The sequence below is a fragment of the Oncorhynchus gorbuscha genome, linkage group LG11 (genome assembly GCF_021184085.1).
Source record: "Oncorhynchus gorbuscha isolate QuinsamMale2020 ecotype Even-year linkage group LG11, OgorEven_v1.0, whole genome shotgun sequence".
NCBI classification, from domain to species: domain Eukaryota; kingdom Metazoa; phylum Chordata; class Actinopteri; order Salmoniformes; family Salmonidae; genus Oncorhynchus; species Oncorhynchus gorbuscha.
Genome location: NC_060183.1, coordinates 70,297,038 through 70,316,020, shown reverse-complemented (window position 1 = coordinate 70,316,020; position 18,983 = coordinate 70,297,038). Strand labels below are relative to the sequence as shown.

At 42.8% G+C, this 18,983-nt stretch overlaps 1 protein-coding gene across 1 annotated transcript; it reads right to left on the bottom strand.

Moving 5' to 3' along the window:
• Positions 1–506: 506 nt before the first annotated feature.
• On the bottom strand, positions 507–17,604 carry ogdhb (oxoglutarate dehydrogenase b). Its single transcript, XM_046368019.1, has 14 exons — positions 17,482–17,604; positions 17,221–17,375; positions 16,015–16,161; positions 15,661–15,751; positions 7,864–8,043; positions 7,661–7,789; positions 6,048–6,227; positions 3,363–3,443; positions 3,105–3,176; positions 2,884–3,012; positions 2,711–2,783; positions 2,424–2,587; positions 2,109–2,263; positions 507–1,978 (listed from the first exon to the last, which is right to left on the bottom strand). Exons 1-14 carry the CDS (start codon positions 17,602–17,604, stop codon positions 1,858–1,860), a joined length of 1,800 nt encoding a protein of 599 aa, XP_046223975.1. The 3' UTR covers positions 507–1,857.
• Between the last annotated feature and the right edge of the window lie 1,379 nt (positions 17,605–18,983).

Sequence of the window (18,983 nt, the reverse complement as noted above, 5' to 3'; positions counted from 1 at the left end):
TTATAATCCAGTGATGAGCTAGAAGTGACCCTTCTTATAATCCAGTGATGAGCTAGAAGTGACCCTCCTTATAATCCAGTGATGAGCTAGAAGTGACCCTTCTTATAATCCAGTGATGAGCTAGAAGTGACCCTCCTTATAATCCAGTGATGAGCTAGAAGTGACCCTCCTTATAATCCAGTGATGAGCTAGAAGTGACCCTTTTTATAATCCAGTGATGAGCTAGAAGTGACCCTTCTTATAATCCAGTGATGTCAATCTTTGCTTATTGGTAAACTAAACTGAACATTGTGGAGCCCTGTATTGTGGCTGAGCGCTGACACACACAAGATATGTTTTTAATACGTTATTAATAATATCAAATTAGATTCCTGAAAAGCATTCTCAGGCCCTCACGTTGAAAACAGACAATGTCATGTCTTTATTGAATAAATGATAAAAGGACAAGCATAAAACACTATACTAACATAAATAAATCCTTTATTTAGTTCCAAAGAGATCCCCACCAGACCAGTAGACAATTTCACCTCATCTCTTCATAAGTTACTACTGTATCTTATACAATGTTTGATATAATATAATAGTATAATAATGTAATAGTATAATAATATACTAGTCATTTCTCATCCAGTAATCTCTTAACAGCTTGTTTACATTTGGCACAGGAGGTGGAAGAGAGGGAGGAGAAGAGAGGAGGAGAAAACAGAGGGAGAGAGTGATTGGTCAAGAGGAGAGAAAAAAAGAGAAGGGGATGAGTGGGGAGAATAAAGGAAGGAGGGTGAAAATGGGGATGGAGAAGAAAGAGAATGAGAAGGGAGAGATGGAGAGAGAGGAAAATGTACAAAAGTATTTGTATGGTTGATAAAATGGGTCCATTGTTTGTCTGACTCCATGGACATGTCCCCCATGATTCAACAGTTCAAGAGGACCTATGGTCAGTCAGTGTGCGTATCGCGGAAGTCTTCTATAGCAGACGATCCAGTGTATGCTGGTTTAGGGATAAGGGTTAGGGTGTAGGGTTTAAGTGAGTGTCACACCCTGACCTTGGAGAGATTTTTTATTTCTCTATTTGGTTAGGTCAGGGTGTGATTTGGGTGGGCATTCTAGTTTGTATATTTCTTTGTTGACCGGGTATGGTTCCCAATCAGAGGCAGCTGTCTATCGCTGTCTCTGATTGGGGATCATACTTAGGCAGCCCTTTTTCCCACCTTCAGTTGTGGGATCTTCTCTTTGTTTGTTGCTTTATGCATGACTAGCTTTACGTTCGGTTTGTGTTCGTTGTTTTTTCCCGGTGTTACGTTTTCAAATCAAGAGAGAATGTACGCCTATGACGCTGCACCTTGGTCCGGTCATTTATCATCCGACGACGAGCTAAATTCTCAAGTGTATGCATCCAGGTGAAAACCTGACTAAAAAGCGGTGTAACTTCAGCAGAGTGAGGTAAGGGTAGGGTGTAGCCAGGGTCTAGGGGTTAGGATATCCCTGTGTTAAGACTTTCAAGTATATGCATCTAGTTAAAAAGCGTATAACTCCAGCAGGTAGAGTGGAGTGGAGGCCGAGGGTATAAGGGTGTATTGAGTAGGGTATAGTACATCGGGTGTAGGGTATCAGTCTTCTAAGACTTTCAAGTGTAAGTGTCCAGGTTAAAAGCTGTATCTAGGAAGTGTTGTAACTCCACCAGGTGAGGTAAGGTTAAGGTGTAGGGTATAGGGGTTAGGGTGTAGTGTATAAGTGTGTTAGGACTGTTCAGTAAATGCGTCCAGGTTAAAAGCTGTATCTAGGAAGTGTTGTAACTCCACCAGGTGAGGTAAGGTTAAGGTGTAGGGTATAGGGGTTAGGGTGTAGTGTATAAGTGTGTTAGGCCTGTTCAGTAAATGCGTCCAGGTTAAAAGCTGTATCTAGGAAGTGTTGTAACTCCACCAGGTGAGCTGCTTTGTTCCCTGTAGCTGGAGCTGCTGCTGGCCCACGACCAGCATACCTACACATACACACAAAAGAATGAAGCACACAATTAATACAAAACACAAGTCTATTCCCCCTGCGTTTCATCAAATCATTCAATGATCTCTTTCCCAGAGCTGGTATGAGTGAAGGAGGGTGGGTTGTACCAAACGGGGCGGGTGCGGTCAACGGTGGTCCGTAGGCGGGGTTTGACATAGTCATAGTAACCCTGGTTCTTGTGTTCTTCCTGGCACCACACCAGGTCAGCATTAGGATAACGATCTGTCTCCACTTTCACCTGGTCAAACGGAAACGGAGAGAGCTGGAGGAAGAGAGAGAGAGAGGTGTGTGTGTGTGTGTGTGTGTGTGTGTGTGTGTGTGTGTGTGTGTGTGTGTGTGTGTGTGTGTGTGTGTGTGTGTGTGTGTGTGTGTGTGTGTGTGTGTGTGTGTGTGTGTGTGTGTGTGTGTGTGTGTGTGTGTACCTGCTCTATGCGCGCAATGGCCACAGTATCATCATTGCCTCTGTTGTTGCGTTCTCGGATCAGTTCATAGTAGACCTTCCCAGTACAGAACACAATCCTCTTCACCGCCTCTGGGTTCTCACACACAGGACCACTGTCTGGGATCAGACGCTGGAAGTGGGTACCTGAAACACACACGCGTCAGAGACAACGGGGCTCTTTCTCAAATCATCTTTCCTTGAGTCCTCACATCCTCTCACCTCCTCAAAACCCAATGAGCCCCACTCTTCTCCCATTCCATCCCTCACCTGGCAGCATGTCATCAAAGCTTGACTTGGCCTCTGGGTGGCGCAGCAGAGACTTGGGGGTAATGACTATCAGCTGGAGGACAGAGAGAATCAATAAAAAGAGGAGAGGTTAGTGTGTGTGTTGGGTGTGTGTATGTGTTGGGTGTGTGTGTGTGCGTGCATCTGACACTCACAGGCTTCCTGAAGGCCTGTAGTATTTGTCTACGGAGGACGTGGAAGTAGTTAGCCGGTGTAGAGCAGTTGACTATGATCCAGTTACAGTCATACAGCTGACGCTCTGCAAACTCCTCAGCAGAGAATATCTGTGGACGGGACAGGTCATACACACACAAGTTTAGAGACTCCCTCTCTCTCGCTGTCTCTCAGACATACACAAACACACACACACACTTACAGGGTAGGTATCTAGGTCTTTGTTACACATCTGCAGGAACCTCTCTGGTCGGGCCGAGGAGTGCTCTGGTCCCTGATTGAAGAATCATGGGATACGTCGTTTATCGTCCATTTGTGTCAACAGATATTTTCCCAAACAGACACCGACATTTAGAGAGACAGAGATAAAGCGATAGGAGCTGCAGTACTATTCTGTTCTCAGTGACTATGGCAGACAGACATGCAGACAGACAACGAGCCCATATATAGTAGTCCCTACCATTCCCTCCATGCCGTGGGGCAGCAGCAGAGAGAGGGACAGAGGCAGAGAGAGGGACAGAGGCAGAGAGAGGGACAGAGGCAGAGAGAGGGACAGAGGCAGAGAGAGGGACAGAGGCAGAGAGAGGGACAGAGGCAGAGAGAGGGACAGAGGCAGAGAGAGGGACAGAGGCAGAGTGAGGGGGACAGAGGCAGAGAGAGGGACAGAGGCAGAGTGAGGGGGACAGAGGCAGAGAGGGGGGGGATGTTCTGGTCAGAAGGAATGAGGGTAGTAACTAACAAAAACAGACAAACCCACATAATGTTGTGGCCAGACAACCCCCATAATGTTGTGGCCAGACAACCCCCCCCCCCATAATGCTGTGGCCAGACACCCCCCCCCCCCATAATGTTGTGGCCAGACCCCCCCCCCATAATGTTGTGGCCAGATAACCCCCATAATGCTGTGGCTAGACAACCCCCCATAATGCTGTGGCCAGACAACCCCCATAATGTTGTGGCCAGACAACCCCCAATAATGCTGTGGCCAGACAACCCCCATAATGTTGTGGCCAGACAACCCCCATAATACTGTGGCCAGGCAACCCCCATAATGTTGTGGCCAGACAACTCCCCATAATGTTGTGGCCAGACAACCCCCAATAATGCTGTGGCCAGACAACCCCCATAATGCTGTGGCCAGACAACCCCCATAATGTTGTGGCCAGACAACCCCCATAATGTTGTGGCCAGACAACCCCCATAATACTGTGGCCAGGCAACCCCCATAATGCTGTGGCCAGGTAACCCCCATAATGCTGTGGCCAGGCAACCCCCCATAATGCTGTGGCCAGACAATCCCCCATAATGCTGTAGCCAGACAACCCCCATAATGCTGTGTGGCATGCTGTGGCCAGACAACCCGTCCATAATGCTGTGGCCAGACAACCCCCCATAATGCTGTGGCCAGACAACCCCCCATAATGCTGTGGCCAGACAATCCCCCTATAATGCTGTGGCCAGACAACCCCCCCATATTGCTGTGGCCAGACAACCCCCCCATAATGCTGTGGCCAGATAACCCCCCATAATGTTGTGGTGTAAAGCGCAAAATAATAGACTGCATCTGTATGTATATGAATGTGTGCATATGTTTATGTACGTACTGTGTGTACATGTTCCCATAAGAATAGTAAACAAACATGTTTACTGAACACATTTTGGCAGTCCCCACAAGGAAAAAGTACATTTCTAGGGGTTATAGGGTTAGAATTAGTGTCAGGGTTAGAATAAGGGTTAGAAGTTAGGGTTAGGTTTAAGGTTATAGGGTTAGGTATAAGGTTATGAGGGTAAGGTTTAGGGTTAGGTTTAAGGTTATAGAGTTACGTTTAGGATTAAGGTTAGGTTTAAGGTTGTAGGGTTAGGTTGAAGGGTGAGGGTAAGGTTTAGGGTTATAGGGTTATGGTTAGGTTTAAGGTTATAGGGTAAGGGTTAGGTTGAAGGGTGAGGATAAGGTTTAGGGAAAATAGGATTTTGAATCGGAATCAATTGTGTGCCCCCACAAGGTTATTAAAACCAGACTGTGCGTGTGTCAGTGTGCGTGCATCCGTGCGTGCGTGTGTGCGTGCGTCCGTGCTTGTGCTAACCCAGTACTCCATACTCCGACAGAGAGCTGTTACAGACGGTGTATGGAGCTTGGTTAGGAGAGATGTGGTTCATGGGGATACAGATCCTCCTATCAATCTTCTGGTCATGCAGGGCATGGTGCCTATGACTGTGCAGAGAGGAGAGAGATGGAGGGAGAGAGAGAGAAAGGAAAGAAAGAAAGAGGCAAATATAGAGAGGGATGGGTAGAGAAAAAGAGAGGGAGTGGGATAAAGAGAAGTTAACACACCACCATATTGTTACAGTACTGCTTGAGCTACATGTTGATTAAACTGACATAACATCCAGTTATGAACGTAACCCTGGTTTCCTGAAAGACACCTTACTATAGAATACTCAAACTACACAACACTGTCAAGCAAGTGACTTACGCACGACATAGTCATAACAGTGACATAGACAGTCCTTAAGGGTGACATTAATACCTGAAGGTTCCTCTCTCTACGTCCTGTCCACTGAGACGTATGTGTGTCCCCTCCTTGAGCAGCGAACCAAAGGCCATGTACTCTCCTAGAGCCCAGTCACACACACGCTGGCCTACCATCGCCGCACGACCCTTTAGTATACGACTCAGACCTGAACCGCGCGCGCACACACACACACACACACACACACACACACACACACACACACACACACACACACACACACACACACACACACACACACACACACACACACACACACACACACACACACACACACACACACACACACACACACACACACACACACACACACACACACACACACACACACACACACACAGATTAGAAGGGTGTGTAAACATTGGCTCAGTCATCTGATTAAGACCATTACACTTTAGCAACACACCTTGGGGCACGCAACAGAAAACGTTATTTAGAGCTGACAGGCGTTTTGCACCGTTTCACTGTGGCTTTAGTCATCAATCTAGCAAGAGGTCAATATTTTATTAATGTAGTAGTGTTTCCCCACCTAGAAAGCTATTTCAAAAAATCATGTTTGTCAGTGCTCTTCCGTTTGCCTAATGAACACCACCCTGATCAGGGAACACACTCACCAAGTCTACCACCACGTCCTTGTGAAAGGTGGCTCTCCACTCGGCGGCGACGTTACACACGTACATGACGGCCTCGGGGTCATCAGCGTTGACGTGGAAGATGGGGGCATTGACCACTTTGGCCACGTCTGTAGGGTAGGATGATGACCTCGCCACCCTGGGGTCAGTGGTGAAACCAACCTACAGGGAGAAGAGACCGGTGGTTAGAGGGTGTGTGGGTGCGGGCGTGTAACGGTTGTTCTTCTGTGAATGTGAAAGTGATGTAGGAGGTTTTGTGTGTGTGTTTGTGTAGGGTATAGAGAACAACAGGCTATTCATGGGGCAGTTAAAGTGTGTTTGTTACCTGGAAGTTAATCTCAGAACCCAGAACCAAATAAGCCCCTCCCCATGACAGAAACACCCTAAATTTCCAGTAAAACTCCCTCCTCCACTTCAAGCATCACCTCCACAAAATCAGGATTTGTCTAAGAGTCAGTGACAGGATACACCAAATGAAGATTGTCAGAAGAACTTGGACAGTGGTGTGTTTGGTGTTGCAGGATGTGTTACCTGGTTGTTGACCACCACATGGACAGTGGTGTGTTTGGTGTTGCAGGATGTGTTACCTGGTTGTTGACCACCACATGGACAGTGGTGTGTTTGGTGTTGCAGGATGTGTTACCTGGTTGTTGACCACCACATGGACAGTGGTGTGTTTGGTGTTGCAGGATGTGTTACCTGGTTGTTGACCACCACATGGACAGTGGTGTGTTTGGTGTTGCAGGATGTGTTACCTGGTTGTTGACCACCACATGGACAGTGGTGTGTTTGGTGTTGCAGGATGTGTTACCTGGTTGTTGACCACCACATGGACAGTGGTATGTTTGGTGTTGCAGGATGTGTTACCTGGTTGTTGACCACCACATGGACAGTGGTGTGTTTGGTGTTGCAGGATGTGTTACCTGGTTGTTGTCCACCACATGGACAGTGGTGTGTTTGGTGTTGCAGGATGTGTTACCTGGTTGTTGACCACCACATGGACAGTGGTGTGTTTGGTGTTGCAGGATGTGTTACCTGGTTGTTGACCACCACATGGACAGTGGTGTGTTTGGTGTTGCAGGATGTGTTACCTGGTTGTTGACCACCACATGGACAGTGGTATGTTTGGTGTTGCAGGATGTGTTACCTGGTTGTTGACCACCACATGGACAGTGGTGTGTTTGGTGTTGCAGGATGTGTTACCTGGTTGTTGACCACCACATGGACAGTGGTGTGTTTGGTGTTGCAGGATGTGTTACCTGGTTGTTGACCACCACATGGACAGTGGTATGTTTGGTGTTGCAGGATGTGTTACCTGGTTGTTGACCACCACATGGACAGTGGTGTGTTTGGTGTTGCAGGATGTGTTACCTGGTTGTTGACCACCACATGGACAGTGGTATGTTTGGTGTTGCAGGATGTGTTATCTGGTTGTTGACCACCACATGGACAGTGGTGTGTTTGGTGTTGCAGGATGTGTTACCTGGTTGTTGTCCACCACATGGACAGTGGTGTGTTTGGTGTTGCAGGATGTGTTACCTGGTTGTTGACCACCACATGGACAGTGGTGTGTTTGGTGTTGCAGGATGTGTTACCTGGTTGTTGACCACCACATGGACAGTGCCGTGGGTGGTGTAGGAGGGCAGATCAGAGAGGTGGAAGGTCTCGTAGACAACCCCCTGGCCTGCAAACGCTGCATCACCATGGAGCAGGATGGACATCACCTGGAACACACACACAGAAATATAAATGCACACACACACAGAAAAAAACGGTGTGCATTTGTGTGTGTACATACTCTTTTTCCCTCTGTGTCTCCACAGTAGAACTGCTCAGCCTTGGTCTTGCCCTGCACCACGGGGTCCACAGCCTCCAGATGGGAGGGGTTAGCCATGAGTGACAGCGTGATGTTCCTATCAGTGACCCGGTTGATCCTACGGTGCCACATCCCCAAATGGTACTTCACATCTCCAGAACCCTGATGGGAAGAGAGAGAGGGGCGAGAGGGGGGAGGGATAAAGAAAGGGCACGTTCAGAAGTCAAATGGAGGTGAATTGTATTAGTAAACATTTTTCATCTTCTTTTGCTTCTGATAGGACTTTTTCCATGTTATTCACTTTCCACATTGTGTTACCGGGAGTTTCCAATGTGTTAGCAGGGGAGTTTCCACATTGTGTTACCATAAGAGTTTCCATTGTGTTACCATAAGAGTTTCCATTGTGTTACCAGGAGAGTTTCCACATTGTGTTACCATAAGAGTTTCCATTGTGTTACCATAAGAGTTTCCACATTGTGTTACCATAAGAGTTTCCATTGTGTTACCAGGAGGTTCCATTGTGTTACCATAAGAGTTTCCATTGTGTTACCAGGAGAGTTTCCATTGTGTTACCATAAGCGTTTCCATTGTGTTACCATAAGAGTTTCCACATTGTGTTACCAGGAGGTTCCATTGTGTTACCATAAGAGTTTCCACATTGTGTTACCATAAGAGTTTCCACATTGTGTTACCATAAGAGTTTCCATTGTGTTACCATAAGAGTTTCCATTGTGTTACCATAAGAGTTTCCACATTGTGTTACCATAAGAGTTTCCATTGTGTTACCATAAGAGTTTCCACATTGTGTTACCATAAGAGTTTCCATTGTGTTACCATAAGAGTTTCCACATTGTGTTACCAGGAGGTTCCATTGTGTTACCATAAGAGGTTCCATTGTGTTACCATAAGAGTTTCCACATTGTGTTACCATAAGAGTTTCCATTGTGTTACCATAAGAGTTTCCACATTGTGTTACCAGGAGGTTCCATTGTGTTACCATAAGAGGTTCCATTGTGTTACCATAAGAGTTTCCACATTGTGTTACCAGGAGGTTCCATTGTGTTACCAGGAGAGTTTCCACATTGTGTTACCATAAGAGTTTCCATTGTGTTACCATAAGAGTTTCCACATTGTGTTACCATAAGAGTTTCCATTGTGTTACCATAAGAGTTTCCATTGTGTTACCATAAAAGTTTCCATTGTGTTACCATAAGAGTTTCCATTGTGTTACCAGGAGAGTTTCCACATTGTGTTACCATAAGAGTTTCCATTGTGTTACCATAAGAGTTTCCACATTGTGTTACCAGGAGGTTCCATTGTGTTACCATAAGAGTTTCCACATTGTGTTACCATAAGAGGTTCCATTGTGTTACCATAAGAGGTTCCATTGTATTACCATAAGAGTTTCCACATTGTGTTACCATAAGAGTTTCCACATTGTGTTACCAGGAGGTTCCATTGTGTTACCAGGAGAGTTTCCACATTGTGTTACCATAAGAGTTTCCATTGTGTTACCATAAGAGTTTCCATTGTGTTACCAGGAGAGTTTCCACATTGTGTTACCATAAGAGTTTCCACATTGTGTTACCAGGAGGTTCCATTGTGTTATCAGGAGAGTTTCCACATTGTGTTACCATAAGAGTTTCCATTGTGTTACCATAAGAGTTCCCATTGTGTTACCATAAGAGTTTCCATTGTGTTACCATAAGAATTTCCACATTGTGTTACCAGGAGGTTCCATTGTGTTACCATAAGATTTTCCATTGTGTTACCATAAGAGTTTCCACATTGTGCTACCATAAGAGTTTCCACATTGTGTTACCAGGAGGTTCCATTGTGTTACCATAAGAGTTTCCATTGTGTTACCATAAGAGTTTCCACATTGTGTTACCATAAGAGTTTCCATTGTGTTACCATAAGAGTTTCCACATTGTGTTACCAGGAGGTTCCATTGTGTTACCATAAGAGGTTCCATTGTGTTACCATAAGAGTTTCCACATTGTGTTACCAGGAGGTTCCATTGTGTTACCATAAGAGTTTCCATTGTGTTACCATAAGAGTTTCCACATTGTGTTACCATAAGAGTTTCCATTGTGTTACCATAAGAGTTTCCACATTGTGTTACCATAAGAGTTTCCATTGTGTTACCATAAGAGTTTCCACATTGTGTTACCATAAGAGTTTCCACATTGTGTTACCATAAGAGTTTCCATTGTGTTACCATAAGAGTTTCCATTGTGTTACCATAAGAGTTTCCACATTGTGTTACCATAAGAGTTTCCATTGTGTTACCATAAGAGTTTCCACATTGTGTTACCATAAGAGTTTCCATTGTGTTACCATAAGAGTTTCCACATTGTGTTACCAGGAGGTTCCATTGTGTTACCATAAGATGTTCCATTGTGTTACCATAAGAGTTTCCACATTGTGTTACCATAAGAGTTTCCATTGTGTTACCAGGAGGTTCCATTGTGTTACCATAAGAGTTTCCATTGTGTTACCAGGAGAGTTTCCATTGTGTTACCATAAGCGTTTCCATTGTGTTACCATAAGAGTTTCCACATTGTGTTACCAGGAGGTTCCATTGTGTTACCATAAGAGTTTCCACATTGTGTTACCATAAGAGTTTCCACATTGTGTTACCATAAGAGTTTCCATTGTGTTACCATAAGAGTTTCCATTGTGTTACCATAAGAGTTTCCACATTGTGTTACCATAAGAGTTTCCATTGTGTTACCAGGAGAGTTTCCACATTGTGTTACCATAAGAGTTTCCATTGTGTTACCATAAGAGTTTCCATTGTGTTACCAGGAGAGTTTCCACATTGTGTTACCATAAGAGTTTCCACATTGTGTTACCAGGAGGTTCCATTGTGTTATCAGGAGAGTTTCCACATTGTGTTACCATAAGAGTTTCCATTGTGTTACCATAAGAGTTCCCATTGTGTTACCATAAGAGTTTCCATTGTGTTACCATAAGAATTTCCACATTGTGTTACCAGGAGGTTCCATTGTGTTACCATAAGATTTTCCATTGTGTTACCATAAGAGTTTCCACATTGTGCTACCATAAGAGTTTCCACATTGTGTTACCAGGAGGTTCCATTGTGTTACCATAAGAGTTTCCATTGTGTTACCATAAGAGTTTCCACATTGTGTTACCATAAGAGTTTCCATTGTGTTACCATAAGAGTTTCCACATTGTGTTACCAGGAGGTTCCATTGTGTTACCATAAGAGGTTCCATTGTGTTACCATAAGAGTTTCCACATTGTGTTACCAGGAGGTTCCATTGTGTTACCATAAGAGTTTCCATTGTGTTACCATAAGAGTTTCCACATTGTGTTACCATAAGAGTTTCCATTGTGTTACCATAAGAGTTTCCACATTGTGTTACCATAAGAGTTTCCATTGTGTTACCATAAGAGTTTCCACATTGTGTTACCATAAGAGTTTCCACATTGTGTTACCATAAGAGTTTCCATTGTGTTACCATAAGAGTTTCCATTGTGTTACCATAAGAGTTTCCACATTGTGTTACCATAAGAGTTTCCATTGTGTTACCATAAGAGTTTCCACATTGTGTTACCATAAGAGTTTCCATTGTGTTACCATAAGAGTTTCCACATTGTGTTACCAGGAGGTTCCATTGTGTTACCATAAGATGTTCCATTGTGTTACCATAAGAGTTTCCACATTGTGTTACCATAAGAGTTTCCATTGTGTTACCAGGAGGTTCCATTGTGTTACCATAATAGTTTCCATTGTGTTACCAGGAGAGTTTCCATTGTGTTACCATAAGCGTTTCCATTGTGTTACCATAAGAGTTTCCACATTGTGTTACCAGGAGGTTCCATTGTGTTACCATAAGAGTTTCCACATTGTGTTACCATAAGAGTTTCCACATTGTGTTACCATAAGAGTTTCCATTGTGTTACCATAAGAGTTTCCATTGTGTTACCATAAGAGTTTCCACATTGTGTTACCATAAGAGTTTCCATTGTGTTACCATAAGAGTTTCCACATTGTGTTACCATAAGAGTTTCCATTGTGTTACCATAAGAGTTTCCACATTGTGTTACCAGGAGGTTCCATTGTGTTACCATAAGAGGTTCCATTGTGTTACCATAAGAGTTTCCACATTGTGTTACCATAAGAGTTTCCATTGTGTTACCATAAGAGTTTCCACATTGTGTTACCAGGAGGTTCCATTGTGTTACCATAAGAGGTTCCATTGTGTTACCATAAGAGTTTCCACATTGTGTTACCAGGAGGTTCCATTGTGTTACCAGGAGAGTTTCCACATTGTGTTACCATAAGAGTTTCCATTGTGTTACCATAAGAGTTTCCACATTGTGTTACCATAAGAGTTTCCATTGTGTTACCATAAGAGTTTCCATTGTGTTACCATAAAAGTTTCCATTGTGTTACCATAAGAGTTTCCATTGTGTTACCAGGAGAGTTTCCACATTGTGTTACCATAAGAGTTTCCATTGTGTTACCATAAGAGTTTCCACATTGTGTTACCAGGAGGTTCCATTGTGTTACCATAAGAGTTTCCACATTGTGTTACCAGGAGGTTCCATTGTGTTACCATAAGAGGTTCCATTGTATTACCATAAGAGTTTCCACATTGTGTTACCATAAGAGTTTCCACATTGTGTTACCAGGAGGTTCCATTGTGTTACCAGGAGAGTTTCCACATTGTGTTACCATAAGAGTTTCCATTGTGTTACCATAAGAGTTTCCATTGTGTTACCAGGAGAGTTTCCACATTGTGTTACCATAAGAGTTTCCACATTGTGTTACCAGGAGGTTCCATTGTGTTATCAGGAGAGTTTCCACATTGTGTTACCATAAGAGTTTCCATTGTGTTACCATAAGAGTTCCCATTGTGTTACCATAAGAGTTTCCATTGTGTTACCATAAGAATTTCCACATTGTGTTACCAGGAGGTTCCATTGTGTTACCATAAGATTTTCCATTGTGTTACCATAAGAGTTTCCACATTGTGCTACCATAAGACTGTGACTGTCCCACTGGATGTCATAAGGTGAATGCACCAATTTGTAAGTCGCTCTGGATAAGAGCGTCTGCTAAATGACTTAAATGTAATGTAAATGTAAGAGTTTCCACATTGTGTTACCAGGAGGTTCCATTGTGTTACCATAAGAGTTTCCATTGTGTTACCATAAGAGTTTCCACATTGTGTTACCATAAGAGTTTCCATTGTGTTACCATAAGAGTTTCCACATTGTGTTACCAGGAGGTTCCATTGTGTTACCATAAGAGGTTCCATTGTGTTACCATAAGAGTTTCCACATTGTGTTACCAGGAGGTTCCATTGTGTTACCATAAGAGTTTCCATTGTGTTACCATACCAGGAGAGTTTCCACATTGTGTTACCATAAGAGTTTCCATTGTGTTACCATAAGAGTTTCCACATTGTGTTACCAGGAGGTTCCATTGTGTTACCAGGAGAGTTTCCACATTGTGTTACCATAAGAGTTTCCATTGTGTTACCATAAGAGTTTCCATTGTGTTACCAGGAGGTTCCATTGTGTTACCATAAGAGTTTCCATTGTGTTACCATAAGAGTTTCCATTGTGTTACCAGGAGAGTTTCCACATTGTGTTACCAGGAGAGTTTCCACATTGTGTTACCAGGAGGTTCCATTGTGTTATCAGGAGAGTTTCCACATTGTGTTACCATAAGAGTTTCCATTGTGTTACCATAAGAGTTCCCATTGTGTTACCATAAGAGTTTCCATTGTGTTACCATAAGAGTTTCCACATTGTGTTACCAGGAGGTTCCATTGTGTTACCATAAGAGTTTCCATTGTGTTACCATAAGAGTTTCCACATTGTGCTACCATAAGAGTTTCCACATTGTGTTACCAGGAGGTTCCATTGTGTTACCATAAGAGTTTCCATTGTGTTACCATAAGAGTTTCCACATTGTGTTACCATAAGAGTTTCCATTGTGTTACCAGGAGGTTCCATTGTGTTACCATAAGAGTTTCCATTGTGTTACCAGGAGAGTTTCCATTGTGTTACCATAAGAGTTTCCACATTGTGTTACCAGGAGGTTCCATTGTGTTACCATAAGAGTTTCCATTGTGTTACCATAAGAGTTTCCACATTGTGCTACCATAAGAGTTTCCACATTGTGTTACCAGGAGGTTCCATTGTGTTACCATAAGAGTTTCCACATTGTGTTACCAGGAGGTTCCATTGTGTTACCATAAGAGTTTCCATTGTGTTACCATAAGAGTTTCCACATTGTGTTACCATAAGAGTTTCCATTGTGTTACCATAAGAGTTTCCACATTGTGTTACCATAAGAGTTTCCATTGTGTTACCAGGAGGTTCCATTGTGTTACCATAAGAGTTTCCATTGTGTTACCAGGAGAGTTCCCATTGTGTTACCATAAGAGTTTCCACATTGTGTTACCATAAGAGTTTCCATTGTGTTACCATAAGAGTTTCCATTGTTTTACCAGGAGAGTTTCCACATTGTGTTACCATAAGAGTTTCCATTGTGTTACCATAAGAGTTTCCACATTGTGTTACCAGGAGGTTCCATTGTGTTACCATAAGAGGTTCCATTGTGTTACCATAAGAGTTTCCACATTGTGTTACCAGGAGGTTCCATTGTGTTACCATAAGAGTTTCCATTGTGTTACCATAAGTTTCCACATTGTGTTACCATAAGAGTTTCCATTGTGTTACCATAAGAGTTTCCACATTGTGTTACCAGGAGGTTCCATTGTGTTACCAGGAGAGTTTCCACATTGTGTTACCATAAGAGTTTCCATTGTGTTACCATAAGAGTTTCCATTGTGTTACCAGGAGGTTCCATTGTGTTACCATAAGAGTTTCCATTGTGTTACCATAAGAGTTTCCATTGTGTTACCAGGAGAGTTTCCACATTGTGTTACCATAAGAGTTTCCATTGTGTTACCATAAGAGTTTCCATTGTGTTACCAGGAGAGTTTCCACATTGTGTTACCATAAGAGTTTCCATTGTGTTACCATAAGAGTTTCCACATTGTGTTACCATAAGAGTTTCCATTGTGTTACCATAAGAGTTTCCACATTGTGTTACCAGGAGGTTCCATTGTGTTACCAGGAGAGTTTCCACATTGTGTTACCATAAGAGTTTCCATTGTGTTACCAGGAGAGTTTCCACATTGTGTTACCATAAGAGTTTCCACATTGTGTTACCATAAAAGTTTCCATTGTGTCACCAGGAGAGTTTCCACATTGTGTCACCAGGACTAGCCGGAATTACTGGTTGGTTGGTGATCAAATACTTATGTCATGCAATAAAGTGCAAATTAATTACTTAAAAATCATACAATGTGATTTTCTGGATTTTTGTTTTAGATTCCATCTCTCACAGTTAAAGTGTACCGATGATAAGAAATTACAGACCTCTATATGTTTTGTAAGTAGGAAAACCTGCAAAATCGGCAGTGTATCAAATACTTGATCTCCCCACTGTAAATACTGTACTCTATACCATCTACTGCATCTTGCCTATGCCGTTCGGCCATCGCTCATTCATATATCTTTATGTACATATTCTTATTCATTTACACTTGTGTTTATAAGGTAGTTGTTGTGAAATTGTTAGGTTAGATTACTTGTTAGATATTACTGCATGGTCGGAACTAGAAGCACAAGCATTTCGCTACACTCGCATTAACATCTGCTAACCATGTGTATGTGACAAATACAATTTGATTTGATTTGCTCTCTACTGGCTGTATAATTTACCTCATCAGCAGCTTCCAGGTTGGAGTCAAACTGACAGAATATCTGATCCAGCTCCTTATGGATCACATTGGCCAACACATTCAACCTCCCCCTGGGGAGAGAGAAACTACCATAGACTTTTAGCTTTCATGTACAGTATAGTAAATGTTACAGGTCTAATGAACAATCTATCTGGGTTTTCCAGTAAAGAACATGTTAAACAGCATGTAAGTAGTTGTAATGGAAACTGTAAATATTCCTGGGAACCCAGCAACCAGGAGAGCTACAACAGTAGGTTGAGACCGGTGTCTAGTACTGCCGTAGCGACGCTACGTGTGGGGCAGCCTGTGATTGGCAATTCCATGGTAACAGTACCTGTGGGGCATGCCCATGATGATGCTCTCTACTCCGTTCATGCTGGACTTGTCGATGATGGTCTTCAGGGCCGGGATGAGAGACTCACAGCCCTCCAGACCAAAACGCTTCTCTGATGACCACTTCCTCTGGAGGAACTCCTCGAACCTGACCAACAGGAAGTCATACAAGGTTAGGCCCCACCCACTCATCATTTTATCCAGTCATAGAGTTATACAGTGAAGTCCAGAATGATTGGATCCCTTGACAAAGAGCAAAAAATACAAATAATAATAATACAAAAAATAATAAAATAATACAAATTAAAATGATACTCTTTTGTACTAATACAATTGCGCAGAAAAATAGATTTTGTTTGACAAATAATAATAATAATAAAATCTCAAAATGATGAAGGTGGATCCCCTGTTTTCAATAGTCCATCACCCTCTTGCGAGGATAACGACACAAACTTTTTCGAAATTGTTTTGTGAAAAATGGTGAACATATTTGGAGTGATCGTAGGGGCTCCCGAGTGGTGCAGCAGTCTAAGGCACTGCATCTCAGTGCTAGAGGTATCATTACAGACCCTAGTTTGATTCCAGGCTGTAACACAACAGGCCGTGATTGGGAGTCCCACGGGGCTGCGCACAATTGGCCCAGCATCGTCCGGGTTTGACCGGGGTAGGCCGTCATTGTAAATAACTATTCGTTCTTATCTGACTTGCCTAGTTAAATGAAGGTTACATAAAAAATTCAAAACAATAGACCATTCCTCCATACATAATCAAACCTTGATAACCTTTGTCTGCGCTTATGGACTGCCCTCTTCAATTCAAACCACAGGTTTTCAATGGGGTTCAAGTCCAGAGACTGCAGAGATGGCCATTGCAAAATGTTGATTTTGTGGTCAAGTAACAATTTCTTTGTGGATGTTGATGTGTGTGGGGGGTTATTGTCTTGCTGGAAGCCCCACTTGCGGCCAAGTTTCAGCCTCATGGTAGAGGCAATCAGGCTTCTGGCTAAAATGCCCTGCTACTGGGTAAAGCTCATGATGCTGTTGACCTTAACAAGGACCCCAGGACCGGTGGAAGCAAAATAGGTATTTTCTGCATTTGCATTGTTCTTTTGAAGGCCAAACCCACCACTGGTGTGCGTGGCCAAAGACCTCTATTTTTGTGTCATATGACCATACTTACAGACACACAGACAGACACACAGACATACTTGGTGGATCGAACCATTCTGGTCAGCAAGGTCCTCTTCTCCTCCAGGGTAAACTGCATGACACCTGGCCTCTCAAACTTCTGTCTGATCCACTGGCACTGCTCCAGGTCATTAATGAACATGAACTCTACCCCAATAGACTGACAGTATGCCATCTACAGGACAGGAAAAGAGAGGTGAGGTCAGTGTGTGTGTGTGTGTACTATTTTTGTTAGTAATGACTAAGTGTGTGTTGTATACGATGCGGCGGATCTACTTTACCTCGAGGCGGCTTATGATCTCTCTGAGGGGCAGAACGCTCTCGCTGCCCCCGATGAAGGTGGTGGTGGGGAGCTGGAACACCTCGTCCAGGTCAGACTCATCCAGACCATAAAACCCTTCCATCTTCACCATGGAGACAGGGTGGGGGTGAAGAAACCAAATATAATGGCAGGAGAGAGGAAGTGGTGATCCGAGAATGAGAGAGAGGAAGAAAGAGTGAGGGGGGGCATGGAGATGGAAGGCAAATATAAACATCAAACCTACTTGATATCTAGAGAAACACTTTATTTGAATCTAAGTTAAACATACAGCCAAAAAACTCAGCATTGATTGGTTAAAAGCTAAGAGGCACAGCATTAGTTTGATGGACAAAAACAGGTTTATTGCATGACACAAGAGAGATGGGAGGGATAGGATCAGGTGACAGAGAGAGGAAGAGTTGAAGAGAAAGAGGGGGAAGAGACAATACCAATGTTAAAATGGAGAAAGGTGTTGGAGAAAGAGGTGACAAAAATGTAATTCCACTTCTAGAATACTGTATCTTTAGATTCTAGAAATGCTATTGTAGAGTGGTATAGCAACAGGAGAGAGGGATGATGTCCTGTCTATAATGAAAGGGTGAGTGATGATGCAAATAGAAAATGGAGGCAGGCAATGGCGTGCACTTGATAGGATGTCCCAGAGAATCCTAACATATGGAATTGTTTTAAGATGGTCAAACTGAGGATCACTTAACTATTTGATGTAGAATTTTAGAACCCCTTTAAGTATAAAAAAAAGTATTTTAAAAAGTGTTTGATGAAACACTGAATTTGACATTTCTGCTATATATATATATATATATATATATATATATTTTTTTTTTTAAACATTTTTTTAAATGGACACTAAACTATCTCCATTTATATTTCCATTCGTTTTTTAAAAACTGGTACGGCTACCTTCAGACTAGTCTTGTGAGGCTTGTGGGCGTCCTAGAGAAAAACATCTCATCTTTCCATAGGGGCTCATATTAGTGTGTAGAACAAACTAATCAGATGCTACAGATGTTTTTGCTACAGAAGGTTAAATTTGGTGGATGCGGTGGATTGATACACAGCCCATGCAAAACAACATATTTCTAGTTTAAACAGACGTATTTTGTCATTCTTTTGTTACTGTTGATTAGATTTTCGTGGGGGCACGAACATCGCCTCTAGAGGTTTGAACAATATGGTCATTTTCAGATATACAGGGTAAAGTCGATCATTTCATAACGAGGACAGCAAACATTTTTGCAAGGCGCACTGCATGTCCGATGCGGGAGGAGAAAACAAGAACTCCATAAAAGCATCCAACATCCGATTTAGAGATGGGGGTGAAATCCTTTATAGTTGTGCTATATATTCATTGGCTATGTCATAGCTAATTTGTAAATTATAAATATTGATACATTAGTAGCTCAAACACTTTCAAACACAGTTCATTTGTGGGTGATGGTGATTTCAGAACCAAAGTGGAGG

Coding starts and splice junctions, on each gene's coding strand:
- ogdhb (XM_046368019.1), bottom strand. CDS start 17,604: ATGGAAGGGTTTTATGGTCTGGATGAGTCTGACCTGGACGAGGTGTTC. Junction 8,044..15,660: donor ACCTGGAAGCTGCTGATGAG/GTAAATTATACA, acceptor TCTTCCCATCAG/GGTTCTGGAGATGTGAAGTA. Junction 2,784..2,883: donor TACAGGCCTTCAGGAAGCCT/GTGAGTGTCAGA, acceptor TCTGTCCTCCAG/CTGATAGTCATTACCCCCAA.